A 26801-nucleotide genomic window follows, 5' to 3' on the forward strand; every position below is an offset into this window, starting at 1 on the left:
AGTGACTCCTCAGTGGAAGTACAGCTCCTTCAGGCATGAGGACATGCTAGACAACACTGGACAGTTTGGGGACCATAATGTAAGTGGCTGCCTGGTCCCAATTCACAGTTTAGCTCAAAAGAGTCTTATTCTGTGTCTGTGCTTGCTGTGCTCACAAGGGCTCCTCATATGTGTGGTTCTTCAGTAAAGAGTTACATGACTTGGGCTCAGCATAGACTGTGCTGATTGGTCGAGGGCCGTTGGCATGTAGAGCCGGAGTGCAGTAGCCATTCGATAGCATCCTGTGTGAGGGGCAGTCGTACTGAGCGTGGCTGGATGTCGTCTTGGCACCAGAGGCAGGTGCCGACACAGGATGTCTGTGCGCGCTGTTGTGAAGCATCCCCATTGGCAGGTTGGGCTCACAGGGCTGCTCAGTGAACGGAGTGGCATACTCCGGTTCTGGAGGAAGTGGCTCAGCGTACTCTGGCAGGTTGCCTGGAGTGTCATAATGGGCCAGGATGAAGGGGGTGGTGTAGCCCTCATCTGAGGAGCGTCTAAACGTTGACCCGACCTTTTGTCCAACAGCAGGCTCGGCATAGTCTGGGGTGAGTGAAAGGATGAATGGAGATGAGTCAGACTGTATTTCTATTCACTGGAGATACAACAAGCACTGGCACACCACACACATCAGCTAATATCAGAATCAAATAAATCAGTTTCTGTTACGTATTTGTACGTTACATACGTAACTGAGAGGTTGCCAACCAGTACAGACTTTCTTGTCCTTCTAAAGACAAGTCGGTACGTACATCGATATGCACAGTTTAATCGAGCTAAGGCTGTAGTCCGACTTAGACATGCAATCGGATAACTTGCATCTTACAACTGGACGTGTAGATGTGACTCTGCCTCCAAAAGGTGGCGCTGTATCTCTCTATAAGCTCCTGCATATTGATCTGTTGACCTTTACGTCACAAGAAACCAAACGACAGTGAGATGGATCGTGCTGTGGTTCTGTATGTTTTGTACCTGCTGCACATGTCGATCGTGATACAGATTAGATGTGGTTGCTGTGTATTCCAAAGAAATACACTGCTCGGTATGATTTCCGGCAAAAGTACTACAGTTTACACGTCGTCTCCTCCTACTCCCGGATCAAAAGAGTAAACGTACAGGAATAATCGGACTATGAATCGCATTATCCAGGTATGTTAGTCCGACTAAGATTTTAATAGTCAGACTAATGTGTTTATTGAATTATTTTCTTAGTCTGACTAAAATCTGACTTCTAACACTCGGTCACATTGGCCTTGGGTACCTTGAACATGCTATATCACTACACATTATTATTATTATTATCCATTTAAATTTGAGTTTTTATCTTTTTAAACCGTGTGTGTGACTTTGGAAGCAGATTTTGTCACAACGAAGAGGTAACTGTTACTCATAACATGTCTGTCTTTTAACCCACCCATTGCCTGTCTTTATGCTACGCTAAACTAACTTTTTGTTTGTATTGATCTGTCCCCAACTCTTTTTCATTATTTAACGATTGCTATTTATTTACTGGTCACCATGATGAATATATGTGTAGGGTGGGCTGTGCAGCATGGGGAAACATAACTTTGGATTGTATTGTGTTGTGCTAACATTTTATATAAGCTTTAAAACACAATGGTGCATCCAACACTACTGTATGTTGCTCCATTACACTGATGGAAAATGTAGTGTACTGTACAGCAGCAGTCATGAAAACCCTTCTAAGTGCTTTTTAGCGTCTTGTGCTGAGATTTCTGGAAAATGCTTCTTTCTTTACTCAATAACAGTTTGGCATGAGGCCAATATTGAGCCCCCAGTCTGGCCACCAGCACCACTCTTCATCCCAGGAGAGGAGGCTATGGTGTGGGAGGCCTGCACCTAGACAAGAGCCCACAGGGAGTTAGAGCAGGAACTTTTATAATTAGACCCACTTTAGTGAGGGACATATTTTGTCTTAGCATTGACCCTCTGGCCTGTGAATCACTGGACCTCTCATTGAAGGGCCCCACTTGCCGGGTGAGGGGACGGGCAGGCAGAGAGGAGACGGGTGGGGGAGGTGGCGGGGGGAGCAGGCTGAGCACTCTTTATCAAGCTCCAATTAAAGGGTCTCTTTCAGAGAGGCTCTGTGGACCAAAGAAAGGAATGTTTATACTGTGACGGGGTGATGGGCTGAGCCAGGGGAAAGAATGGCTATCTCGTAGAGAGAGCTGTTTGCCTGTCAGGCCTGGCATGAGCTCCTCAAACTGACCCCTGAGGTCAGGGACAGTCAGAATGGGGGAAAAACAAAGGAGGGAAAAGAACCAGTATTCTCGAAATGAGCTGTAAGGGCAGCACAAACGAGAGTTGCTGTGATTGCCTCACAAACAAATCGATGAAATGTTTCCATGAATTCTCACCATTGAGAGGAGGGCTAGGTAGAGCGTCGTGGACGTTTCGCTCCAGTGGGTAGGATATAAGCTCGGATGGTGGACAGGGAAGACTTTTTGCCTGGAAACTCTGACAACCTACATGACACATAGACACTCAAAGAGTCAGAGGGTTTTTGACAAGAGATTTTACTGAAGATTGTGGTCCATTTGTTTTAAAAGTAACTTGACTTACTTTTGGGTAGAGAATACTTCAATTGTGAATCTTTTTTTCTGTAGGGATGAGATGTACACAAAGCACAAACATGATAAGACATTATCGTACACATATACGTTATACAATTCTCTTAAATCAAAGTGCAAAACGTATAAAAATCACACAAGTATTAGGAGTATAAAACTGTATTTATTAACTATTGTACCTTCTTTTCCACCAGACTCCAGCCAACAAACAACTGCCGCACATGATCAACCCCAGGACCACTCCCACTGCCACGATGACCGGCTGACTGGTGCCTATGGAAGCACAAGAGGTGGTGTTCACAAGTGAGTAAACAGCTGTACGAGAACGAGGAAGGAATGCACTTAATTGCAATGTACACACTGTTGAAGGTGATCTTAAAGGACATTTTGGATTGTTTTTTACGAGTGCATTACAAGTATCTGTGCTCAAACAGACAGGTATTAATCTTCACAGTGTAGATACAAACAAGGGAGAGGACGATTATTCATACTCGGTCTCGTGTCCACTAACACTGGGCTCTCTGTAGGGGATGAAGAGGAGTTTGGGTGCGGTGTTCCCATGTTGACTTTAATGGACGGAGATTCTGTTGGACATGTAGCAGCACAGACAATCGTAAGCTCAGGAATGATCGACTGCAAAAATAAATCCTGCAAAGAGATGACGTTTACTCTGGATAAATCAGATGGTTTCTTATGCCCACCTCCGGCTGCGCGAGACTTTGACGTGACCTTTGCAGGACAACCCAAGACCTGGACCTGAGCTGAAGCTCTGCCGTGCCAGCTCTGCGTCTGTAGGCGAACAAACCGAGCCACCACAGGAGGAAACAGGCTGTTGAGAACACTGAGGTGACCATCGGTGTAGGCTTGAAACACCTGGGAACCATAACAACCAAGTTACTTATTTACAGAGAACACCATGACACCCAACCAGTTCTTGAGGACGTCAGAACGTCAACTGCAAAACATACCTTCTTTTCTTTGCTGGAAGCATCTTTGTAAAGCTTCCAACTTTTTCCATCTTTGCTAAAAAGAAGGCTGAATGATTCGGTGTAGTAGTCATTTGATCCTACTGTTATTATTCCTGAAGGAGGAGAGGGAGAAGATAAAAAAAAAAAGTGGTTTCACATGCAGTCAAAACCGTTGGACATTTACCGAATTAGGTCAGAGATATTTCTATTTTTCATGTCGTTCCTGTTCTGTTTGTGTCCGTCAGCTTTGAATATGCTGGTTCAAAGCTGCTGGTAAAGTGCATTTGGAGACTATTTTCAGTGGCAGATTAACATACAATAAGTAGTGTAGTGTACTAGTGAAGATCTCGAGCAACTGAACAGTGACAGGCACAGCTTATTCGTTGAATCAGATTCATAAGAATTGTTGGCAATAAAACAAAACACATCGCTTGCCTGATACAAATAACATTACATTAAATAATTATTTATATTTACATATGTAACATACCTGTGATGGTGCTTCTATCACTCAGCTCCAGCTCCACCCACGGGTTGGGGTCATTACCGTCTGCTGCCCAGAGTAGGAAGTCAGGACTTGAAGCCATGTTTCTGGGCGACGACGACAACATTCTGCGCTCCTGACTGTTTTTACTCCAGAACGATGAGGCATTAAAACCAGAGACAGTCAGGATGCTGTTGCATTCTGTACAGAGACCAGAGGAAAGGAGGGAGTCGTCGGAGTGATTCACCGGAAGTGATTTTATACAATATGGTAACAAGAAACCACTCGATTACTTTACTGCTGATCGTGTTTACACTGTAGTAAACCGCATGAGTCAAAAAGCTGACCGTATACCATGTATCAAACACTTCACAGAAACATTTTAAAGGGGCTCATACCTCTGCTGAAGAGCAGCTTCTTCTCCGATAATGATCCCCTATGAACAGAGGACAAGTGAATGGTCAGCCGAATTATACACAAATCAGAAATACACCAAACTAGTTTGGAGAGTTTTTGACAGACACACATTTTCGAGAGGATCCCATTGGCAAAGGTGGATTCATAGAGCGTAAGACTTCTGTCACGAGTCACAGTGACGCGACCCCCCATACTGTCGGATGCAGCTCCCGCATGGACGGCAGCCTTGCACAACACCGAGGTCTGTGAAAGAGAGGACGTGTGGGGCCATTTTCAGACTTAATTTAAATAAACAACAACAACAACTGAGAAAGCTTGAATGAAAGTTGGAGTACTTACATCCCTGTAACCCTGTTCAGAGTTTCCCCACACGTCCCCCGCGACATTCTTGCATCCAGCAGGGCAGTAAACACTGAGATAAAATGTGAGAAACTCTTATTTTTCTACCGAGGGAGATTCAATAATAGGGAATGGAGAGGTCAAACACTTACCTCACACGCTGAGAGCTAAAATGAGATCCTCGCTGTAAACAAGAAATGAGATCTGTGAAAATGAGAAGAAAGACACGTGTTAAAAATGATCACTCATAAGAATGAATTGAACTGACTTAGTCTTAAAGAGTAAGGAAACGGGTACATAGATACATAGATAGATAGATAGATAGATAGATAGATAGATAGATAGATAGATAGATAGAACACCCCTGTGTGTAGATAACCAAGTCATAATTTTCCCACAAAACACTGTCCAGGTGGCAAAGAGCATATAAACCAAAAAATAATCTGCATCATACATATCATCAAATATATATATATCGGTCATGTGCTGCCCTGATTACTAAGGATCAGCATTGGTCATAGACAAAAACATAACAGTCAATCTATACTATCAACATTTAAATTGGTCACTTATAAGCTTTGCTCTGTACACAAAATTGTACTAAACAACACTTCTGCTCTTTCTCTCCCATTTTTGTATTTGCAGTGCAGTGTATTTATATATTTTAAATAAAAATAAGTAGCATGAAAACTTACATGAATAATCTATTAAAGTGTAAATATATAGTGTTCTTTGTTTTCTTATTACTTATTCTGTTCTATTATCACACTACTACTACTACTTGAGAACCCAGCACAAAAACTCCTAGACACTATAAGTATGCATGTACAAATGGCAAATAAAACACTATTCAGTAAATAATAATTTAATCGAAGGTGTCATTTTCCTATCGCCATTGCACCTTGCACTCAGCTGTAACATCATAATGACGAGTTTAAGTCAAAGACTTTAATAGTACAGTGTGGGGCCCAGTATCTGCGGCTTATATAATACGACTGCCATTCACTCAACAACAAACAAACAGAGTCTGTGTGAGACAGTGAAGCATGCTCCGAGTGCTAAATTAGGGGATGATCGGTCATCACTGTTGATGTGACTAAGTCCTTTGTTACAGTGACTTTGTCACAGTTCACGGTTACAGCCAACGGTCTTTGTGTCATCACAGTTAACAGACAGTGGTTTGTATGTCTGAACATGGGCTTAGCTCCAGACATGGCCAGATTTCATAAACAAGTCGGTGCAAAACAGGAAACTATGATACATAATGTGCAGGGCAAATCTCCTCATGCAGAGAAAAGGAAACTAGCTCCAAATATAGATTAGCATTCAGACTGAACAACTCCACACCATCGCTCAAATAACACACAAGGGGAACCTTAACATTTTGGACATTACATGCGTAGTTTAACCCCTGAATATCACGATGTAATTATGGTTCATGTTGTATAAACATGAATAAAAATAAGCCCCTCTGTGTGTGGATTTTACAGCTGGTAAAGCCACAGTCTCTGCACCGAGTTGCCTTACGGAGACGAGCACAGGATGGGATGGGCTCGCAGTGGTTAACAGAGCAGGGGGGGTAGAAAAGAAATCCAGCCCCTCCATGAAACAGACTTAAGCCTGAGGCCTCATTCCATTCAGCCTGAGAGAAGGCGTCTGACTCCTGCTTTCTGAGCAAACACGCCAGAGCAAAGATAGTGATGGAGGATGAATGCCAATAAGCAGTGACTCATGCACTCACAACTACACATATGTACACTACCACACACACAAACACACACACATTCTCACTCAGATGTCAGTGTTTAGATAACACCAGTTTAAACTTGCAAATTAAATTTTTAGAAATTCAGTTCCAACTGAAAATGTTTAAAAATACGTATCCAGCGCGGACAATAACAGCACAGTCGTAAAAAAACAGTTTCCAATAAACGTCGTATAACTGCACGCATCATACCTGCATACTGATCTGAGGCGTAGGACAGCAGGAAACCTCGTCCAGAGCGATGTGGGCCCGACTTAAACGTTACTGTCACTTCATTGCTTTTCAGGGTAATATTCTTCTGTGATGCATCCAGTTTCCCACACACTGGACCTGTAACGTGCAGACCCACAAACTACATTTCTAAAAGCACACAAACACAAATACAACACATTTGTTTGCACACATTTCTTCGAACAAAAAACGCATTTCCAGCTACTAACAATGACATTTAATACTTAGTAACACTTTGTTGTTTGTGATCTGGAGATGGATTTAGTGCATTGACGCTTTCTGAGCACTTTCTCTAGTTTATGAATGTAGATAATGTCAGTCTCATCATACTAGTAATGTGCCATAAGTCACTTGTAAAGAAAATGAATGCAGAAAAAGCAAAGACAACATCATCAGCAGACAGAATTGATGGACAGTAACAGAACATTTCTCTCCTCTGAACCTCCCAGTCTTCATTTTGGTGTGTTGTCAAACCTTTATACCCTCAAGACACGACTTGATACACCTGGTTTAAAAATGTGCGTTTGCATGTTGCGAAATTAGGTTGGCCTCCTTTGTCAGTATGTCAAAGGAAAGGCATGCCCCGCTGTGTGTCTTCAACAGTCATGGCAGGCACAGCATCATTAATGACTTGGAACATAAGAAGTCTATTCAGTTGCCATCAAGTATGCACTCAACTCCAGAGATTCTCAAGTGATAGTTGTTGTATGTGTAAACGCAAATGTCGACAGAAGACACTGTCTTGAGTTTCACCCACCAGCTCCCTGGTATAATCTCCGAGTGAAGTCCCGTGTGAATGCAAGAGAAACTCTGGAGAGTCCACAGTGAGTGAATGGGCCACTGTCCTGCTGACCACATGCTCAAACCAGACAACACTCCCAACTTTGCTCAGATCCTCCAGGGATTCTGCTGATGCTGTGAATGCTTCTCATGCAATTCATCATATGTAAATGACCAACTCCAGAAAATGTCTGGAACCCAAATCTTCACAAATGACCCATGTTTTATGTCTGAAAAAGCCTTAAGTGAGTATTTCAGAAAAAGCTGAGACATGTGAACATATATGTTTGGGCCATAAGCCTGACAGCTTTTTTTTTTTAAAGAGTTCTTGGTGAGCATACTTACCCAGACTGGGCTGTCCATTTTTGTCTGTGATCACAAGAGAGCCGTTGCTGCAGCCCGGACTGCTCTCAATGTCCAAATCCCCGAACAACAGTTGCAGCGTGTAGCCGTCTGGCACACGGAGCCTCCATGTACATCGGGTGTTACTTGGGTATGTCCCTGGATAGTTCTGAGAGGCCAAGGTGCCAGACTCTGTCCCCAGCAGTGTGCGTCCACAGCCATCACCTGAAACCACAGTTCAACAGTTGAGTTGACAAATTTCAAACTTGCAGGACACTTGTAGCTCATTTTGAATCCAAGGGAAACTCTGACCACTTGCTGTCTGTTTTTACAGAATAACTGCTGTCATTGAAGTATGTCAGTTAGTGACTTTAAAAACAAGTTAATTAGTCCAATCTTGTGATTTTAAATTAAACAAATAATTCTTACAAAGTACACAAAGTGGAAATTGTGATTTTTCCCACCGTGTATGAACGATTACTGTATTTTCATTCGTTCATTCAATCTTTAGAAACATTGTGAAGTGTTCTGTCAGCCCTGTTTACACAGGCTGCTGCTGGCTGGATATAAGTCTTTAGAGTATGTTGTTTCGCTTCAAAAACATCCGCGAGAAGAGACGTAGTCGGCTAATCTCAATCTTGAGCAGCAGACAGTTTCATCATTAATTTCCTTCGATTAAATACACACAATATTAAGAGCTTTGTTATTGCTCCCTTTCAGAACATTCTGTAATATGAGTAATACGTCTTTTCTGAACAGACCAAGGCATGTTTATACTCTTCTGATCATAACTGTGAGGTGACACAACTGCGTGAGTAGTGATCGGCTCCATAAACTCTTACAATGTACACTGCAAATATTACGTAATTATAACTTAATTTCACTGTATATACGGAGTGTTTTTCATCGAATGTTTGTTTATTTATTAACCACGAATGTGTCTCCATAAGAGACCCGTTTTTGGGCATTGACTCATGACTTCCTCTGATCCGCGGTTGCAGTGACTAACACTTGAACTGGAACAGAAGACACAAATATTTAAATGGTGTAATATTCCCGTGGGTCACAAAAAAAAACAAGTTAGTCTATTACCACAGTGGTCAGACAGAGATAAGTGATGTGGGGGCTGCAGGCTGAAATCCAAACCCCTAAGAAGTCAAGATCGGAGAAAGACTGGTCAAAACAGCAAAAAAAAAAAGGTCCATCCAAGTCTACACTACATCCCTGTCCTTCCATATAAGGCTCCTAAAGATCTGTTGAGGGGAAACCAGAGGATAACCTTCCACCTACTCAGTGTCGCACACATCCTGCCTCACACCAGCCGTTCCCCTGCTTCCCGACAGCACTTCAGCTGCTAAAACCCTGAACCTTTAGATGTCATTGCCCCTACTCAAATTCCCAAAGGATCCCCTGGAAATGCCACAGTCATGTACTGTAACTGTGGGCAACAGAGCATGGATCTGTCACCTTCCGTTGGGAGAACACAGAGGCCTGCGATGTCGGGGAAGTTCTGGGTGGCCGATAATCTGCCCGTTGTTTACTGAACCCCTTCACCTACTTTCACAGGAAGTCTGTTTGGCTTGTCCGCAAATTTTTTTTGAAAAAGTTAAGTTGAACTGGTTGGTAGAAAAGCAGACAGTTAATCTAAAGCACCCCAGCAACTTTGTTTTCCACTTGAGGCTTTACTGGCAGGTCCTTACAAGTTCTCACGAGCAGACAGGATGTTCACCTGTCACTACATTGTTATATTCTGGCTTGTGTGTCAATCAGAAAGTTACAACACGGAGGTTAAAATGTTTCCCCCCCACCCCCCCCCCCCCCATTTCCTGGCCCCACCAAAGCTCTCTGAAGTTAAAAAGTGATTCAGAATAAAATAACTGACCCTGAACTTAATCGTCTGCCGATGTGGGGAAAACTAAACCCACACAGAGAGACAGACGAAAGCAAAAACATATCTGTGGTGTGGCCGATCATTAGAGTCGCAGTCTGTGGAGGCCGTACATTGTTGGTGCACGGTCATTGTGATTCATGCTGCGCATGGACTCGACTCCTGTTGTTGGAAAAAAACAAAACAAACAAAACATGGGAAAGGTACGCTCAGCGCTGGTATCAGTAGGTAAACATGGACAAGGGAAGACTATGTCAAGAATGCTGCCATGACCTCACATGGTCAACATTTGCACCTTCTTCAATTTGATATGCACTATTTACTCCCACTCCCTACCAACCGACCTGAATACAGCGTTAGTCTAACGTATGTTTCATGAGGTTAACGATAATAGAATTAACAGTCGCACATCAAAGCTCCTGAGGGCAGGACCAACAAGTGTGAAAAAAGAACGACAACTGTGCTTAGTATGCAAAATACAGGATTATTTGGATTGTATCAAATTTTACATTTTTATCTGGACGATTTTGAATAAATATCAAATTATTTTGACAGGAATTGCGATAAGATTGGCAATATCAGAGGGAGTGGTTATATCATTTTCATTGAAAAATTCGATTCATTATTCAGCCCTTCCCATTCAGTGATTTTGGTCAGTATCAGTCATGAAATATGATATTTTAATGTATCAGTATTTCCTTACACCCTAATTTATTATGCCATAACTAACTTTGAAATGAACTGGCATTACAAGCGGTAATGTGTTACAGCGCTGCAAAGTTGCAACTAGAATATTGACTCGGGATGTCAATCACGGGGTTACCTCACCATACGATACGCGATACATGGTCCACGATACCAATAATATCACAATACAACTATTCTGGGATATTCGACATATTGCAAGACAGTCATGTCGCGATACATCACGATATCTGTCTACCGGAAGAAAATTAAACGTCCGTGAAAAGTTAAAAGAGCAGGATTGCTCCGTTTATTCACAACATAGAGCACAAAGTGCATAAAGTCTATGTCGTGAACGTGGATGGAGCATCGTAGCTTTCTTCACCATTATCTCTCTGTAAACTGGTAAACCCTGGTCTATCGATTATCGTATTGCACAAGGAAGGACGACGATATATCACCAACTCGATATTTTTGACCCACCCCTTAATTCATTACAACTGGAAAGCTCTGTATGAGTGTATGTACAGTATATAAGCTTTTATATATATTTATATTGTATCTACACTCAATGTGTGCTACCCTATTATTAATATGTCGTAGAGCAGGGCTATTCAACTAAAATTTTCAGAGGGCCAGCTTTTCGGACGGCTGTCCTGCCAGTGGGCCGGTCAACCCCTGTACTATTATTTCATGTTGCATGTGCAGTAAACGGATACAAATAGATACACAATGTCATAAATTATTTAGCACTTATTTATTGAAATGGCTGCTAGTTTTGTGCTAAAAAGGTAAGTAACAAAACCACCAACATTCAGGTACAATACAATTTGAGTATAGAGCAAAAAGGTTACAGTTACAGTACCACCAACATTTGGGTAGAACAGTCACAACTGGCTCTTACAAAATTAGAGGTAACAATATAAACAGCATTAAAGTGCAATGGCCACAATAGGCTATTTTTGCAGAAATATAAGTAACAGTACCAATAATATTCAGGTACAATTGGCTCATTATAGTGCAAAAATAAAAGTTACAGTACCAACAAGACACAGGCACCACTACAGTTGGCTCATAGTGCAAAATATTCTGGTACATACATAGGCTGCCTATTATTACAGCTGTACTAGTATTTGCGATAAGTATCACAAAGTGTCGCAAAGTGCCAGAAATAGGCGAAGCTACGGTTTTATTAGCTTTTTAATAATACATTCTTTATTTATGGGTTAATGGGCCGCGGGCCGGTCCAAATTGCTTGAAGGGCCGGATTTGGCCCCCGGGCCTTAAGTTGAATAGCCTTGTCGTAGAGTAAAATATATGAGAGTGAATAGAGAGATAATAATAATTAAAGAAAAACAATGACACTGACTGTACCAAACCTCCACCTATGTGTTTGTGGTTGTTCTGTTTTGCTGCATCTTCTCACTTTGTCAACACTGAATAAACTGTAAATATTATATTAACACTGAGAAAAAGGAAATGACAACCTATAAAAACTGCAAGAAATGGCTTTACTTTTCATAAATACAGGAGACAGGCTCACTGTCAGACCATTTCATTTGTATTATACAGGAGAAATGTTAAGGCAGGTGTGTACATTGTATGTATACAGTCACATATGTACAGTCACATATAGTGAAAAGGTGCAAAGGATGATTAAAAAAAAAAAAAAAAAGTAAGTGACTGAAATCAGTCACTCCATTAAAACATATGCATTTAACTTAAAACTAAAAGGAAATGATTCAGTTTTAGTTGCTCGTCAATGTTTAAATTAGCAGCGAGATGACGAGATACTTGACATAAAGTCTCTCCTCAAGACTTTAATGTTAACCGTCAACGTATAAGTTGGAGTCTCTCACCTTCCTGTCCGTGAACAACCAGGAAACAGACGCTGAAAGTGACCCAGAAAACGGCGATAAAAGACTTCACATCATTCCCGACGTTTTCACTCGAACAAATCATGATTTCCCAAAGTTCTTCGTAGGAAAAGTAAGGTGCAGGCGCCACAGGCTCAGTGTCCTGTGCTTCACTGAAGTTACAATGCGCTACGAACTACTGCATATTTACTATTGGCCACGAGACGACAGCTCGACTGTTCATTGGTTCTCCCGAGTGTCAATCAAAACCTCACGCGCATTCCATTCCCATATTTGGACGGTGTAATTTGTGGGCGTGTGCTGATCTGAGAACAGCCCGCGGGATCAATTTATTAATGATTTACTCACGTGTGCACTGTATCTGCACCACACTTAATACCGATAATAATATAATAATAATGATAAGTAGTCATTTAAGAGCATTAAACAGAAACATTTATATATTGTAAGCGGTATAAACGTATGTAAAAAAAAAAAAAAATACAAAGAATTAAATAAATAAATGCAGGTATGTATACATGCATGTACTCAAGTTAAAGGTGCCATATGTAAGAATGTGGCCAAAAACAGTTACTAAATTCAAATTTAAAATGCCAAGGTCTTTTAGGTTTAGTTTTCTGATGTAACTGGCAACCCGTGGTTGCTCGGCAGCTGAGACTCTACTGACTCCAATGATTGGTAGACGGCGGTAGGTGACGCCACATGCCAAAACATGATTTGCAGTCTGCAAAAGATTTTTTTAATGCAAATATTTTGGCTGTACTGTTGTTGTTGGTGAGTTCAGTTTGTTATATGAACATTATTCCTGAGTCTCTGTCACATATTAGGAGGATTTTATGGCCAGTTGATTTAGATTTATTACATAATGCACCTTTAAGACAAACAGGATTGGCGTTAATTAAGGTTCACACTAAATACCTGATACTTTAACCTGTAGCAGTTGTTTGTGCAAGACATTTTTTTTTCATTTTGCATCGTAAATGTTTTTTTTTATTATTATTACTGTCAACTGTATTCGGCCATATCATACACTGTTACTTTGAAATTGTGTGAATATCATGATGAATATCGTTTATTATCGCCAATTACCCACAAAGTTTAACTTTTTTATTTCACATGACCAGACTGGACACTTTATGAAAAGACAACACAAATGAGAGAAAAAAGGAGTAGGTTGATCTATGTCTCTACCGCCTCTTCCTTGCTTATCTTTTAAGTAAATAAATGGCTTCAAATACAAACTGCCTATCCAAAACGTTGGCCAGGTCACCCTTGGGAAATAGATTTCAAACTCAATGGGTTAAATAAATCTCAACTATGTCAAATAAATTGGATGTAGGTCAGTGTGAGAGTGGATGGTTGTTTGTCTCTGTGTCAGCTGAGATTGGCACCAGCAACCCCCACAACCCTCATGTGGAGGATAAAGCGGTAGTTAACTCTCACAAATGTATTAACAACCCAAAGATGACCACATTTTGTGTAATTATACTTGTGTGTTGTACTATTGCAACACAATACCTGGCACTGTGACACAAGTATTGGTCGTTGTTGGTAGGAGCTATGGAATAAAATTCTTATTTCGGCCTCATATAAAGGTTTGAGCCGCCTGTGCTGCATATTGCATTTCCGTTCTACACAAGGCAAGCACGCCACCTGCCGGTAAACACGAGCAACAACAACAGAACACACCACAACACAACACACGCAACACTTTCAAACTGTCACAAAATCAACCACACATTATTATGACAGTGCTGAGCCTAAATTTTCAACGGAGGAAACAACAACATGAATAAACAACAACAACAACAACAACCCAGACTTTTATTGTGAGTTAAAAATAGATAACCGTGAGCCGTGCTTCTGCTCACACACCGAGCTAAGAGCTGTTTGACCGACTTAACACATCGCGTGCGAGCGACGCTTCTCGTGACAGTGGGACAGATGCTGCCTTCAGTGCAGGAAGTGTCACAGCAGCGACACACACACACACGCACACACGCACACACGGCGCATGCTCTCCTACTTCTCCGCACAGGAGGATGAAGTCTCCTCAGCTCTGACACGGTAAGTGAATCTAAGTATTCTGCTGTAGAGTTTTAGTGTGTTTTGGGTGTTTTTCTTTTTTTTGCGAGTGCACCCTCTGTGTGTGGAAGAGGAGCGCGCGCTGCTGCCGGCGTGTGTGTGTGTGTGTGCGTGCGTGCTGTCGCACCAACTAACGTCAGTGTGAGGAGGAGGTGGGTGAGAGGGTGAGAGGGTGAGAAATGTGCCTCACGCAACTGTGACAGGAGTTGTTGATCCATCACAGAGGCTACTTTCTATATCAAGCACTGTAGGTGTCCCGAGTTCAGGTCTTCACTGCCTGTTTTGTGTTGGATTATTCATTTATCCTCCATTTTTTTTCCCCTGTGCTGTTGTTGATTTTTTTGTCTAGTGAATTTCAACACTGTTTGTGTACGACTGTAAATGTGTCATTGGCAGTGTAGAAATAATAATAACGTGCCAGCAATTCACTTTACTCAGTATTCTTCAAAATTACCAAATAGACTTTTACAGTACAGTTTAGAAAGTTTATTCACATTTTTTGTCCCACCTGAAATGAGTCAATATGTGTCAGAGACTAAGAATATCATGGTAATTTCACTCCATTATATTCAGTTTATTCAACAGGTCTACACTGTCATATTAATGGCCTAAATGCAAAAATGTTGCATAGCACACTTGAATTATACAATTGAGAATTACAATGTGTGTATATGTTTGTATATATGTATATATATGTATATACATACATATACGTGTGTATATGTGTGTATATATATATATACACACATATACATACATACACATATATGTATGTATATGTATATAAATATATGTATGTATGTTTGTGTGTGTGTATATGTGTACATATGTGTATATATACATATACATACATACATACTTATATACACACACACACACACATATATACACATACATATATGTACACACATATATGTACATATATATATCTATATATATATATGTACATATATGTGTATGTATACATATACATACATACATACTTATATACACACACACATACATATATATCTATATATCTATATATATATGTACAGGATTTGAGCTCTTGTCCTCTGTGATATTTCTGTGCATTTTCTTCAACACCAACACAGCACAGGAGGATTATGTCATTGTAAGCTCAGTATGGCTTAATTTCTGTGACAGTCAGTTGCATGCCAGCAAAGACGCACTGCATTAAACAGCGTCGCTGCGTGCGTGCAACGTGTGTGTGATCTGGATGTTAACATGCGTGCTGGGCCTTCTGTGCGTGCAGCTCTCTGGGTAGGGGGCGATGGCGGGTGCTGAGGTCACCGTGTCTTCAGGGGAGCTCATGGTGGTGAAGAAGGAAGAGGAGGAGGAGGAGGAGGAGGAGGGCGAGTCCACTGGCATCCTGCACCTGCAGCCCATTCTGCATGGGTAAAGTGGTTTATATCAATTATCACGACGACACATATGTACATATTTATTGTTTTGCAGATGCTGTGTGATAACAGTGAGGCTGATTTAAGTACATATATACAGCGATTTGTTCCTCAGCATTATACTGTAACCTGCTTCTCTCTTTGCTTATTGTGTATATCAAGCAAATCATGTGACACAATTAAAAAATAGAAAAAAACCCCCCAAAAAACCAACTACTGTTTACAATCACCTTAAAGCAGACTCACATAAAACTTTGTGATAGAGAGGTGTGGAGGAGAAGACAAACATTTCAAGTTTCAAGAAATTCTAGAATAATTTAACAAATACAAAATAAGTTGGAGACCTAATGTTCATGATTTTATATTTTGGGAAATGTTGCCCTCTGCAGGGTGAACGAGGACACTGCTGACACTGGCACGACAGTTTTGGCCATAGAGACTCACCACGGTAAGAGACACTGAGACGTTTTCCTTCACTGATGACGATTAACCAGCAGTTTTATGATACCATCTGTGTAAGGCAATAACTCAGTGATTTATTATTGACACATTATTACTTTACCCAGTAGTTTAAGGGATTACAATGTACAGTTATATGTTCAGTTATAACATTACAATTAATAAGCAAAGTAAAGCTGGGCTACTGCATATCTACTTCATTGGAATGCAATTTTCTTTGTCCTTAAATCTTTTAATGACGTGTACAACTGGCACAGAGTCGGCCCAAGGCATAAGTGAGCCAAGCAGCTGCTTGGGGCCCCATGGTGTGTGGAGAAAAAAAAACAAGATATCTTTAGATATATTTAATTGATCTGTATAGTGTTGTTTTGTTTTATGTTTTTCTTGAGACACATCTGTTTTAAAACTTCATCAAACTGATTTGCTTGTTGAATTCAAGTTCAGTATCACCAAACTTAGTGCTATACTTTGAATATGAAAGTGCAAATTAACTCAACTTTATTTATAGAGCGCTTTAGGCAGCTATAGCTGGAACAAAGTGCTTAACAATACAATAAATAAAACGGCACATAAAACATAGGAGACAAAAAAAAATACATATTTATATATATACATATATATAAACATTAAAACTATGAAACAATAACAATGTTTAAACAATAAAAAACAATAAAACTATAAAACTATAAAAATGTTTAAACAATGGAAACAATAAAACACTGAAAACAAGATTATACAGCAACTCTTTTGTGATTTTACTGCACTCTAAGGTTAAACACAACAACTGGTTTGGTGTAAATAATACTACAACTATAATTCATACAATTTATCGTGTTACATTGTTACCAATAGTCTACTCTGAGAAATCAAAATCAAATTCAGCTTAGGGGCCCCATAAATGCTTGGTGCTGATCTGGCAGGTCATAGCTGATCACATCAGATGGATTATGCACAAAACAGTAAAAAAATGGCGAGGTACTATTTCCCCTTTGAGAGGCGGCCATATTTGTAGTCCTGCAGGTTTAATTTAGTTTTGTTTAAATGAAGTGGATTTGGTTACAATAAAACCTCATTTACATAATTGTAACAATAATATTACTACTTAAATGAGTAATATGTAATAATTAACTTACACTCTAAGTAACTTGGATACCATCATGCGTACTAATGATTCTGTCACAGTGTGTTTTGAACTGCACAAATACAAACTAGAGAAGGCACTCAGACTCCACCAAGGCTGTTCAGGTTCCCCATGGTGTTATCCTGCAAAGTTAACTTTTTTATTTATTTATTTAGTTTTTAAAATCCTGAATCCAGATCCATATTCAGATCACCATCTTGGGTTAAACTTCCATCCGCAGATGTACAGAAAATGTGTACTTCTTGAGTAACGCTGCTCAGAGTTAGACAGACACGCTTGATCGCCTCGGTGGAGCTAATTACTGAAGAATACTAATCACTCATTAACAGTCGGTCATGTACACTCTGGGATGTGTTGCAAATATGCTGTCACGTGTACATTAAGTCCCACTCTTCTGTATTGTGTAGATGACGGAGAGAAAACAGAGTATGGCTACCCCATCACCTGCGGAAACAGCCGAGCGGTGCTTCTTTTTAAGAAGTTTGTGTGTCCCGGAATCAACGTCCGATGTGTCAAAGTAAGTTGACATGTTTAGACGTGGTAACGCGTTTTAAATAGTTCTTCTTGAGACAGAGAAGTAAGGGTGACGACATTTGAGTTAATCTTACAGAGGGTCGTATAATGAAGATCTATTTTTACCATTGTTACTTTGTGGAATTGTGAATTTAAGAATGTCACAATATCACTTTTGATTTTCCAAAAAATCCTTTCTAATGCTACTTTTGAAGGATACAATTTAATTTAAAGTATGTGCATGTGTACATGCATATATGTACGTTTTTCTTATTTTCTCCTCCAGAGGAGAGGCGTAATGAACTGGGCCAATTCCAATTCCTATCTTAACCCTCAATCTTAACCCTCAAGCTCAACCCTTAATCTTAACTGGCCCCCAAAACCAAGTGTTGAGGGTTATTTTGTCACTTAGAAATGGGACACCCCTTAAATGCAGATACGTCTTCAGACTGTGGGGGGCAGAATAACATGAAAGCTGCATCCAGTCTGTCAACTCCAAAAAAGAAGAAGAAGAAGAACACATTTACGTCACGATTATTTATTACGATCCGTTTGTCAGTCAAGTTATTAGGTTGTCAGTTAGTTATAAGATGATACTCATACAAATACCACAACCACGGACATATTCAGCTGACAGTTACCACACACCACGGCTTATTGAAAAGTAAACCATAGCAAACGATCGCTTGTCCACACCGGCCGGCTATTGACAAAAGATCATAAAATAAAAATAAATGTTACGCAACAATGACATCAGTAATCCATAATATGGGCCTAAACTAAGATAATACAATGGTTTTCATCATTTTTATATCTCTATTAACAAAGAAAATACTTAATTTGTATCGCACTCGTTTCGCTGCTTTCGACGCCATCTTTGTTATGTGAAAACACGCAATGCATTCTGGGTAGCCCTTGCTCCCAAGGGTGGTCTCGGAAAATCTCAATATTGAGGTCGATACAGCCCTTAAACTTGCCCCTCAACTTAATTTTTCTGAGAATCGGGACAGCACTTGCACTAGAGGGAGCGCGTATTTTTGAGATTGAGGGTTAAGATTGAGGGTTAAGCAAGGAATTGGAATTCTGTTTGTGCCTTCTCAGACACTGCTGTGTAATGCTGTGCATTGTTTGAATCAGTCAAATGCAGAAGAATGACTTTATTTTCATTTCATATTTCCATTGTCGTGTTTGCCTTTAGTGGTTTTCATGAAGACTCTTCTTCTTCTGCAGTTCAACGAGCAGCTCATCAGTCCTAAGCAGTTTGTACACCTGGCAGGAAAAGCCACTCTGAAGGACTGGAAAAGAGCCATCAGACTGGGAGGGGTTATGCTTAGGTAGACGTTGTGAAGTATAAACACACACACACACACACATGCACATGCACGCACAGTTCGTCTGTCGCCCTCCTCACAGCTGCTGGCCGCGATCCCTGCGTGTAAATCTGAGTGACCTTCACTCTCGGGTCCTTTCACTTTAAAATGTCGTGTTATTTCTAAAGTTTCATACTTCAAACATCTCAGTCTAATGCACTCAGCGACATGTCTCATTCATATAATTGCACTCTTGTTGAGTCTGTCTGAGTCGGGGTTTGCCACTACATTCCAGAGGTAGTCCGTAAGCAGAATTATCATGACGGCGGGATCAAATAACACGCAAGCAGTCTCCTGGGTAATACGTCTCGCCCCTTTATCGTGTTTGCACTTGTTTCGTGATGTTGCTGTGAATCAATACACCAGCTCAACAGGTCTTTGTATCAAACAAGCCCATCGGAACCTATTGGCATCGTCCAAGTCGTGCTTTCGTCGAATGTCAGCAGCTGTTTAGCAAAAAAAAAAAAAAATCTTCTTGCATATCCTGTGCTGTTTCTGCTTCTCCCCCTCGCAGGAAAATGATGGACTCTGGCCAGATAGATTTCTACCAGCATGACACTGTGTGCAGCAACACCTGCCGCAGCACTAAGTTTGATGTGCTGATAAACAGCGCAAGGCTTCCTCCAGGGATCGCAATGCAGCCGAGCCCGTCAAGCCTGGCTCTTGACCCTCCTGGAAGACAGATGCCTCTGCTGACAGGTAGATTTTAGTTGGCATTTAGTTTCTGGCTTATTTCCCTAACAAATGCTTGGATTGCTCCCTTCAAGCTCCAGTGTGTAACTTCTGTTGGCAAAACACTGCAAGCATTACACCCCCCCCCCCCCATCATTTCCACCTTCCCTCTGTCAGTAGTTACATAGAAAGTATCACTCAGTAGTGTCACCCCACAGATACTTAAACAAAACATTGCTACACAGAGAAACACAGGGAGATTTGTTAGGCTTAATCGGCATTGAGTGAAGTCATGTGAACAGACATTCGTTTATATTTAACCCTTTAACACAACGAGCCAACATGTTTGCACAAGCGCATTTTGTATTACCGCAATTACGTGACGGTTTGTGCTCGGAAAAGTTTCAGCGGTTTCTGAAACCTGAGAAGTTGCACTTCAAAGCCAATATGTGCTTATTACGGTAATCTCGCTCGCGCAATTGCAGGAACCTGGAGAATCATTGTCCTTGTTGCCAGAGAGAAATAACGCCTGTACATGGTTTTCCATTTTTTGGCCTGTTTTTGGACGTTGAGACAGAGACTCAAACACGTTATTTTAAATGTCCTTTTTACTGTTCAAACTTTAAATGTAACATGCAAAATCTGGTGTTCGTATACAACCACAGTGTTCTTTCTAAATAAAACTTTTATTCATTTTAAATTGTTAATATACCATTTTAACATGCAGTAAATTGTATATAACTGCCAAATATTGAATGTTATTCTGGAAAAATTGGCAAAAGCAGTAACTCACAGGACATTTTCTGGTGTTAAAGGGTTAAATGTTATGCACTACATCTTTAATTAGCGGGTTATCTTTTCCAGAGGTAGACAGTTTCATGGATTGACTGCATTTAAGTTTGCATTTTGAGAGGTTGACCAAAAGGCACGGTGACAAGTTAGGATTAAACCCATGTAGTTTTGGAAACGGGTGAAATAATCTGGCAGAAATAAAGCCAAACCTTGAGTTAAGTAACACTGGTGCCACAAAGACACCTCCACTGCTCTGAGTCAGTTTATACACTCAAACCTCCAACCTCTGTCTCTATTTAGGAACAAAAGGAATGATAACAGGCCTCTATAAACCTTGAAAGATGAGTTCAAGGGGTGATCTTTCAGGAAGTACAGACTGTCCTTGCAGGTTAACATTTAATATTTCAATATGTCATTCTATTCAGACGTTTACAATTAAGAACCTTCAGATACTTTTAATGAGGCAGAAAAGTAAAACCTTGTGAATTAAAATGTCATTTCCTCCTGCATTCTTCCCTCTGCCTAATGGCATTCACTGGCAGTTCACAATATGTGATGTTTATGCGCTCTAATTATAGAATATGCCTATTGTTTCTTGTCCTTTTCAGAGATGGTGCACGATGCAGCAGAGGAGACTCTGGGGGATAGATTTGATCCAACAGGAGAGTGGAGCCCTGGTCCACCTCGACCTGTAAACAGCCCCACAACAGCCAACGGACATGCAGCCAAGAGAAAGAAGGCTGACACACCTGGTAGATATACACATATATATATATACAGTATATGAATGAAACAGTACAGTATTGCTTGTTAAGTAGCACAAGCGGAGTGCAGAGATAACTTTACTGTCAATTATCCCTCAATTCAAAGACTATTTGGAAGCCTTTTGTGCATTTAAACCTCGTTTGAGATTTGCATTTGTGACACAAACAATTATCTAAAAGTAAAAAATGATGCACAGTCAGTTGTGAAGCATGAATCTGGAGTGTGGAGCTTTACATTATCCACTGATGTCTGCACCTGCACTGAATCTGACGCAGCAGGGAAAGACTCGCCTGCAGAGCTCGTTTGAGCCTTTTGTTGGTGACGCCACATGGGTTTTGTCTTGTGTTTAAAACCAGTATCCAGCATAATAATGCAGTTTTGTAATGGCACATGCGATGGTATGCTGTCCTTCTTTTTGTGCACATGATGGCACACTGCTGTTTTCTATGCATGCATGATAATGTACTGCAGTTTTGTATGCGTACATGGTGGAATGCTGCAGTTTTACATTTCCTGCCCCATTGTACCTGCACTGTAATCTCTGGATTAATGGAGGGGTTAGTTTTGTAGTGTCAGGTGACCAAAGAGGAGACAAGTTATTTTTCAAAGGTACAGGTTTTTGCCCACTGACCTTCAGTCCTCTAGAGTGTGTGCCTTCATAAGCCTTGTCCCTCAGAGGATGTGGGCCTTCAGCTCAACCCCAAAGGACACACATGGGAGCTATTGAGGGGAAAGAAACAAGCTATTCAAACTCAAAATATCCACCTCCATTTGATAATGAATACATTAAAATATCCTGGCATCCTGCGGTAACAGTTGTTTGACATCTCTGATGCACAGAGCCAAGTGCATCTGTGAATCTGCAGTTGTGTTCCTGTTGCAGCCTGGCATTAAAAAGCTGCTGACCCTGGCAGACAGGGAGTCATGTCCCCTCTATATTACCATCGACTGCATGTGACATTTCAAAGTGTGCCTTTTTCTCGCGGGGACCCGAAACTCTGATTTAAAGGCTTTTAAAGGTGACTTGATTATACATTACTCCGTCGCTGTAGCATAGTAGGTAAAATAAAATAGCCTCAAGTGATCTTTTGTGTGAATGGTAAATTGCGGTGCCTCGCTGCACAAGTGCTATTGCTTGTCACAGGGTTTTAAACAAATTGACAACTCGCAGAAAACCCGGCCAATAACTATACTCGTCTATCTACAGAGAGTGCCGTGTGCTTCCCATTAGTGTACATTCCCGACACGAAGAAGGAGTGAATTTCACTTCAGATAGCTGCAAAAGAGATTTGGAATATTTTCCCCGGCACATTACATATATCTTGGCAGACATTTAAGCAAACACGAAGGAGGATGCATTTCTTTGCTAGATAAGCTATCAAATACTTCTGACATTTTGCCATCTAATATACTCTAAACCTTTTTTTTTCTTTCCCAGCTCCGTTTCGTACAGGCATAAAGTAATTTCTCTTTTTCTGTCCAAGCTCCTCTGTCCTCTTCTTCCCCTTCTCGTGGAGCACTGCTTTTCTAACCCATTTACTTCTTTCCTACTCTTTGCTCTCTTGCTCTATTACCAATTTAACAACCTCCCTCCAAGCGCTGCACCTCTCCCATTTCTTTTATCTCCTTCTATCTTTCTTTCACTGTTTCTCCAACCCCGACACCTCCCCCTATGTTCCCTTCTCCACTTTATTAGTCTCTTTGCCGATTCTTAGACTCTCCTCAATTCTCAGGCTTACCCTGCCGTCCCAGTCAATCTCATTTATGCCACATTCATAATTTATTTTGCTTTGCCCTGTCTTTATATTGTGTCTACTGTCCAACTCCACAGCTGCACATACGAGTGCTTATTCTCAGATACACAATGATTGTGCCTACACAATGTCCTTTATATTCTCTGTGGGTCTCATAGTGTGTGTGTGTGTGTTTTTTTTAGAGGGAATATTGAGCCTGTGGAAGGGTGTGGCTCACTCCGGGCTGATGAGGGAGGTCCTTTCCAGTCTTCACACTGAATTATTAGCCACTCTTAATGGTGTGGAGGTACGCAGTGAGAACAACAGCCTGCAGGAGACCGGTAAGTTCCTGCGGCGAAACTCATCCATCCACCTGTACTTTAATGTAGAGGAATATCAATTCTGTTTGAAAAAAATAAAAATAAATTGATAGTTAATTAAAAAAAAGACGCCACAAGCTACATCTGGTTTTGTAAAGTTAATTTGTGGATATTGATTTTTTTTTGTGATTGCTGTGATCCTGCAATATTTATTTATTTATTTTTTTTTTTTTTTTAACAGACAAATTAAATTCAACTTTTATTTATTTATTTTATTATTCAGCCTCTTATCTGTTTGGAACTTAACTTACCAAAGTATCACTGCATACCATACACGTCACATCAACTACAAACCATCAAAGTATTAAATAAGCACAATAAATCATAAAGCTCTGTATTTACGACAATACAGAGGCCATGATACGAAACAACAAACTGTTGTTTTGAATGATGACCATGTCCTTCACAGAATTGACTACAGCAGGTGCTTTGTTAACCGTATAATCAGCGAGGCGGTGTTACAGACATGTGCTGCATCATGTCAGCTAACCTCTGCTTTTATTCCACGCTGCACCTCAAGCGATGTTTATGTCCCAAGATCGTTACAGCGTTTGCTGCCGTTTGGATTCAGGAAAATCTGAATCAATACACGCATGGTGTACCTTACGATATTGATTTTTTTTTTATTTTTTTTTTTTTTTTAAACACAGCCCTACTAAAAAGTAATGGTGTATATCAACTATTAATGAGTATGATGGATGTCACCACAAAGCTTGACCTACATCTCCTATTAGTTCCTGTAGGTGAGTGATTTGTATTTTTGGCCTGATGGACGGTCAGTGACTGTGTGTTTATCACACTTTGCTGTGGTTCTCCCGTTCAGTTTTATAATTATTTAGTGGCACTGGGGCTGTAATTGTGAAGGTGATGATAGATTCTGTAAAACATCACAGCAGGATGCTCTCTATACCTGTGCCAACATCTATCTATCCACACATCATCTACCACTTTATCCCAATCCCAGCTAGGATAGGACAAAAGACAGGGGGGGGGTCACACCCTGGACAGATCACCAGTCCGTCACAGGGCCACGTAGAGACAAACAATTGTCTACTCTCACTCTCGCACTCACACCTACAGTCACTCTACAGGCCCAATTTACCTCATCCCTGTGCCAACATGTCACTACCAAATTCTCAATGTTTTTCAACAGAACAAATTAATCATTTAAGCCAGGGGTCTCAAACTGGCGGCCCGGGGGCCACATGCGGCCCCCCAATGGATTCCATGCGGCCCCCCACTTTATATCATGTTATAATGAAAACATGGCCCATGACCCATGATATAATATATTTGTTTGCTAGCAATGTTTTTTATAACAGTAATAATAAGACATTTGGTCATAATTATCCCATTAATAAATGTATCATATACAACATTCAATTACATATATAAATACACTTGTTAGGGCCCCGAGCCTCGACTGGAAGTGGACGAAACGGCTCCTGGCACGAATTTTAATTACAGTTGTCCACAGTATTATTTATGTCATTTAAAATAAATGTCTGTTTTTGATATTAATACATTAATGTTGCATCATAAATAGTATTATTAAGTATATGTGTGATATCATGATGCAATATTGTGAACAGTTGTTTTTTTTTCCACTTTTTGTTCTCTAGGCCGGCCCCCTCTTGACCACAATAGATGTGCATTGGCCCCCAGGTCATTTGAGTTTGAGGACCCGCTGATTTAAGCTGTGTAGCTGACAGTTGATTGTTTCTGTTTTTGTGCAGATGCTGTTTTTCTTAATTCCCTGTGTGAGATGTTTGGGCTTTTAGACTCCGTGAAGGAAGCTCTGGACCTGAAGCGCGGTCGGCGTGAAGAGAGCAAAATCCACAGTGACAGTGCTCATGGTGAGAATGCGACTCAATGCAACATATAGGTTAAACTGCATTTATTGGTATTAGTTTTGGCTCATGTCATGTTTTTCCCCGTATTAGATGAGATTTCGGAGGAACGAAGGAAGCTTGGCTGTGATAAAGCCGCATACAAAGGCACATCCTCAAAACACCTTCGCCCTCAGAAGCGCAGCCATACACAGAACGTCCCGTCTCCCGTGAAAGAAAGCCCAGTGATCCATGCTTTCTCCTTTGCTGGTTTATCAGCTGCAGCTTATGCTCAACTCTCCATCAACCCTCAGCTCTTCACCCATTTTTCTGCCTCCTCTGGGAAACACCACCAAACCAGAGCTGACAGGAGGGACAGACACAGGAAACATGAGCTCAGTGAGATGGAGGACCAAGAGAAGACACACCAGTGGGGACAGGAGCGCGTGGAGAAACAGGAAACCTCAGGTATCTACAAGGAGACTGGACAAAGAACTGGTAAACCTTGTGAAAACCTTCATCTTACTATTCAAGAAGAAGAGGAGAAAGATGGTTTGCATGACTTTGAAAAGGTGATGATTGGAAGGAAGTCATTCAAGAAGACTAAAAGTAAGTGAGAGAGTGAAACACGAGTGGACGATGAAGGACAAGGTGAGAGAATGTGGTGGAAACCTGAAGACGTAAAGGATTAAAGATTCAAAAACAATTAACATTTCTGTGTAAAACAGCTTTTGTCTACATATTAACACTGTAGCTTTAACTTTAGCTCGTGGTTACATTGAGATTTATTATTGCACTTAGTTTGTAAATGGAACATTTAAAGGGATCATTTGGTTCTTTTGTGGCATTTTAACCAATATACATCCTGTAAAGGGGAAATGATTTCACTGAAGTTAATCACTATTGGTTTATGTTTTAAATCATTTTCTACATTCAAAGATTCCGTAAATTGACAGCAGCGTATGTTCTATGTACAATTACATAGAACAATTACTGCAAATTTGACTAAATCATTTTTAGACCAAAAGCCATAACTTTATGAAAAATAATTATTTGTTGCAGAATCCTCTGTAATCTCTTGAATTTATAGAATATGCTCAAAATCTATTTCTACTTTTCATTTATAATGATAAATACATCTGTAAATATAGTATTTCATTGTACCTTGTGTTTTTTTGTGATAAAAGTCTCCATTATCTTAAATGTGTATTTATTTTTCCCGCCAGGTATTTCAAGGATTCTCTCAGTACATCTACT

At 40.5% G+C, this 26801-nt stretch overlaps 2 protein-coding genes across 2 annotated transcripts; one reads left to right on the plus strand and one right to left on the minus strand.

Annotated features, from left to right (window-relative positions):
- Positions 1 to 151: 151 nt before the first annotated feature.
- LOC310934105 (discoidin, CUB and LCCL domain-containing protein 1) lies at positions 152 to 12487 on the minus strand (the record flags this gene model as incomplete). The annotated part of the gene is made up of 15 exons (XM_083897750.1): positions 152 to 579; positions 2415 to 2522; positions 2620 to 2657; positions 2807 to 2900; positions 3119 to 3211; positions 3329 to 3500; positions 3596 to 3708; positions 4086 to 4280; positions 4478 to 4515; positions 4606 to 4739; positions 4836 to 4908; positions 4988 to 5039; positions 6793 to 6930; positions 7957 to 8178; positions 12385 to 12487. 15 exons carry the CDS (start codon positions 12485 to 12487, stop codon positions 152 to 154), a joined length of 2001 nt encoding a protein of 666 aa, XP_083753876.1.
- Positions 12488 to 15760: 3273 nt separating this feature from the next.
- On the plus strand, positions 15761 to 26161 carry LOC310934113 (glucocorticoid modulatory element-binding protein 1-like; the record flags this gene model as incomplete). Its single annotated transcript, XM_083897761.1, has 9 exons — positions 15761 to 15885; positions 16280 to 16338; positions 17898 to 18007; positions 19234 to 19337; positions 19888 to 20072; positions 21446 to 21589; positions 23539 to 23676; positions 25452 to 25571; positions 25659 to 26161. 9 exons carry the CDS (start codon positions 15761 to 15763, stop codon positions 26159 to 26161), a joined length of 1488 nt encoding a protein of 495 aa, XP_083753887.1.
- Between the last annotated feature and the right edge of the window lie 640 nt (positions 26162 to 26801).

This window comes from Microchirus variegatus, assembly GCF_963457635.1.
Source record: "Microchirus variegatus genome assembly, chromosome: 1".
Taxonomy (NCBI): Eukaryota; Metazoa; Chordata; class Actinopteri; order Pleuronectiformes; family Soleidae; genus Microchirus; species Microchirus variegatus.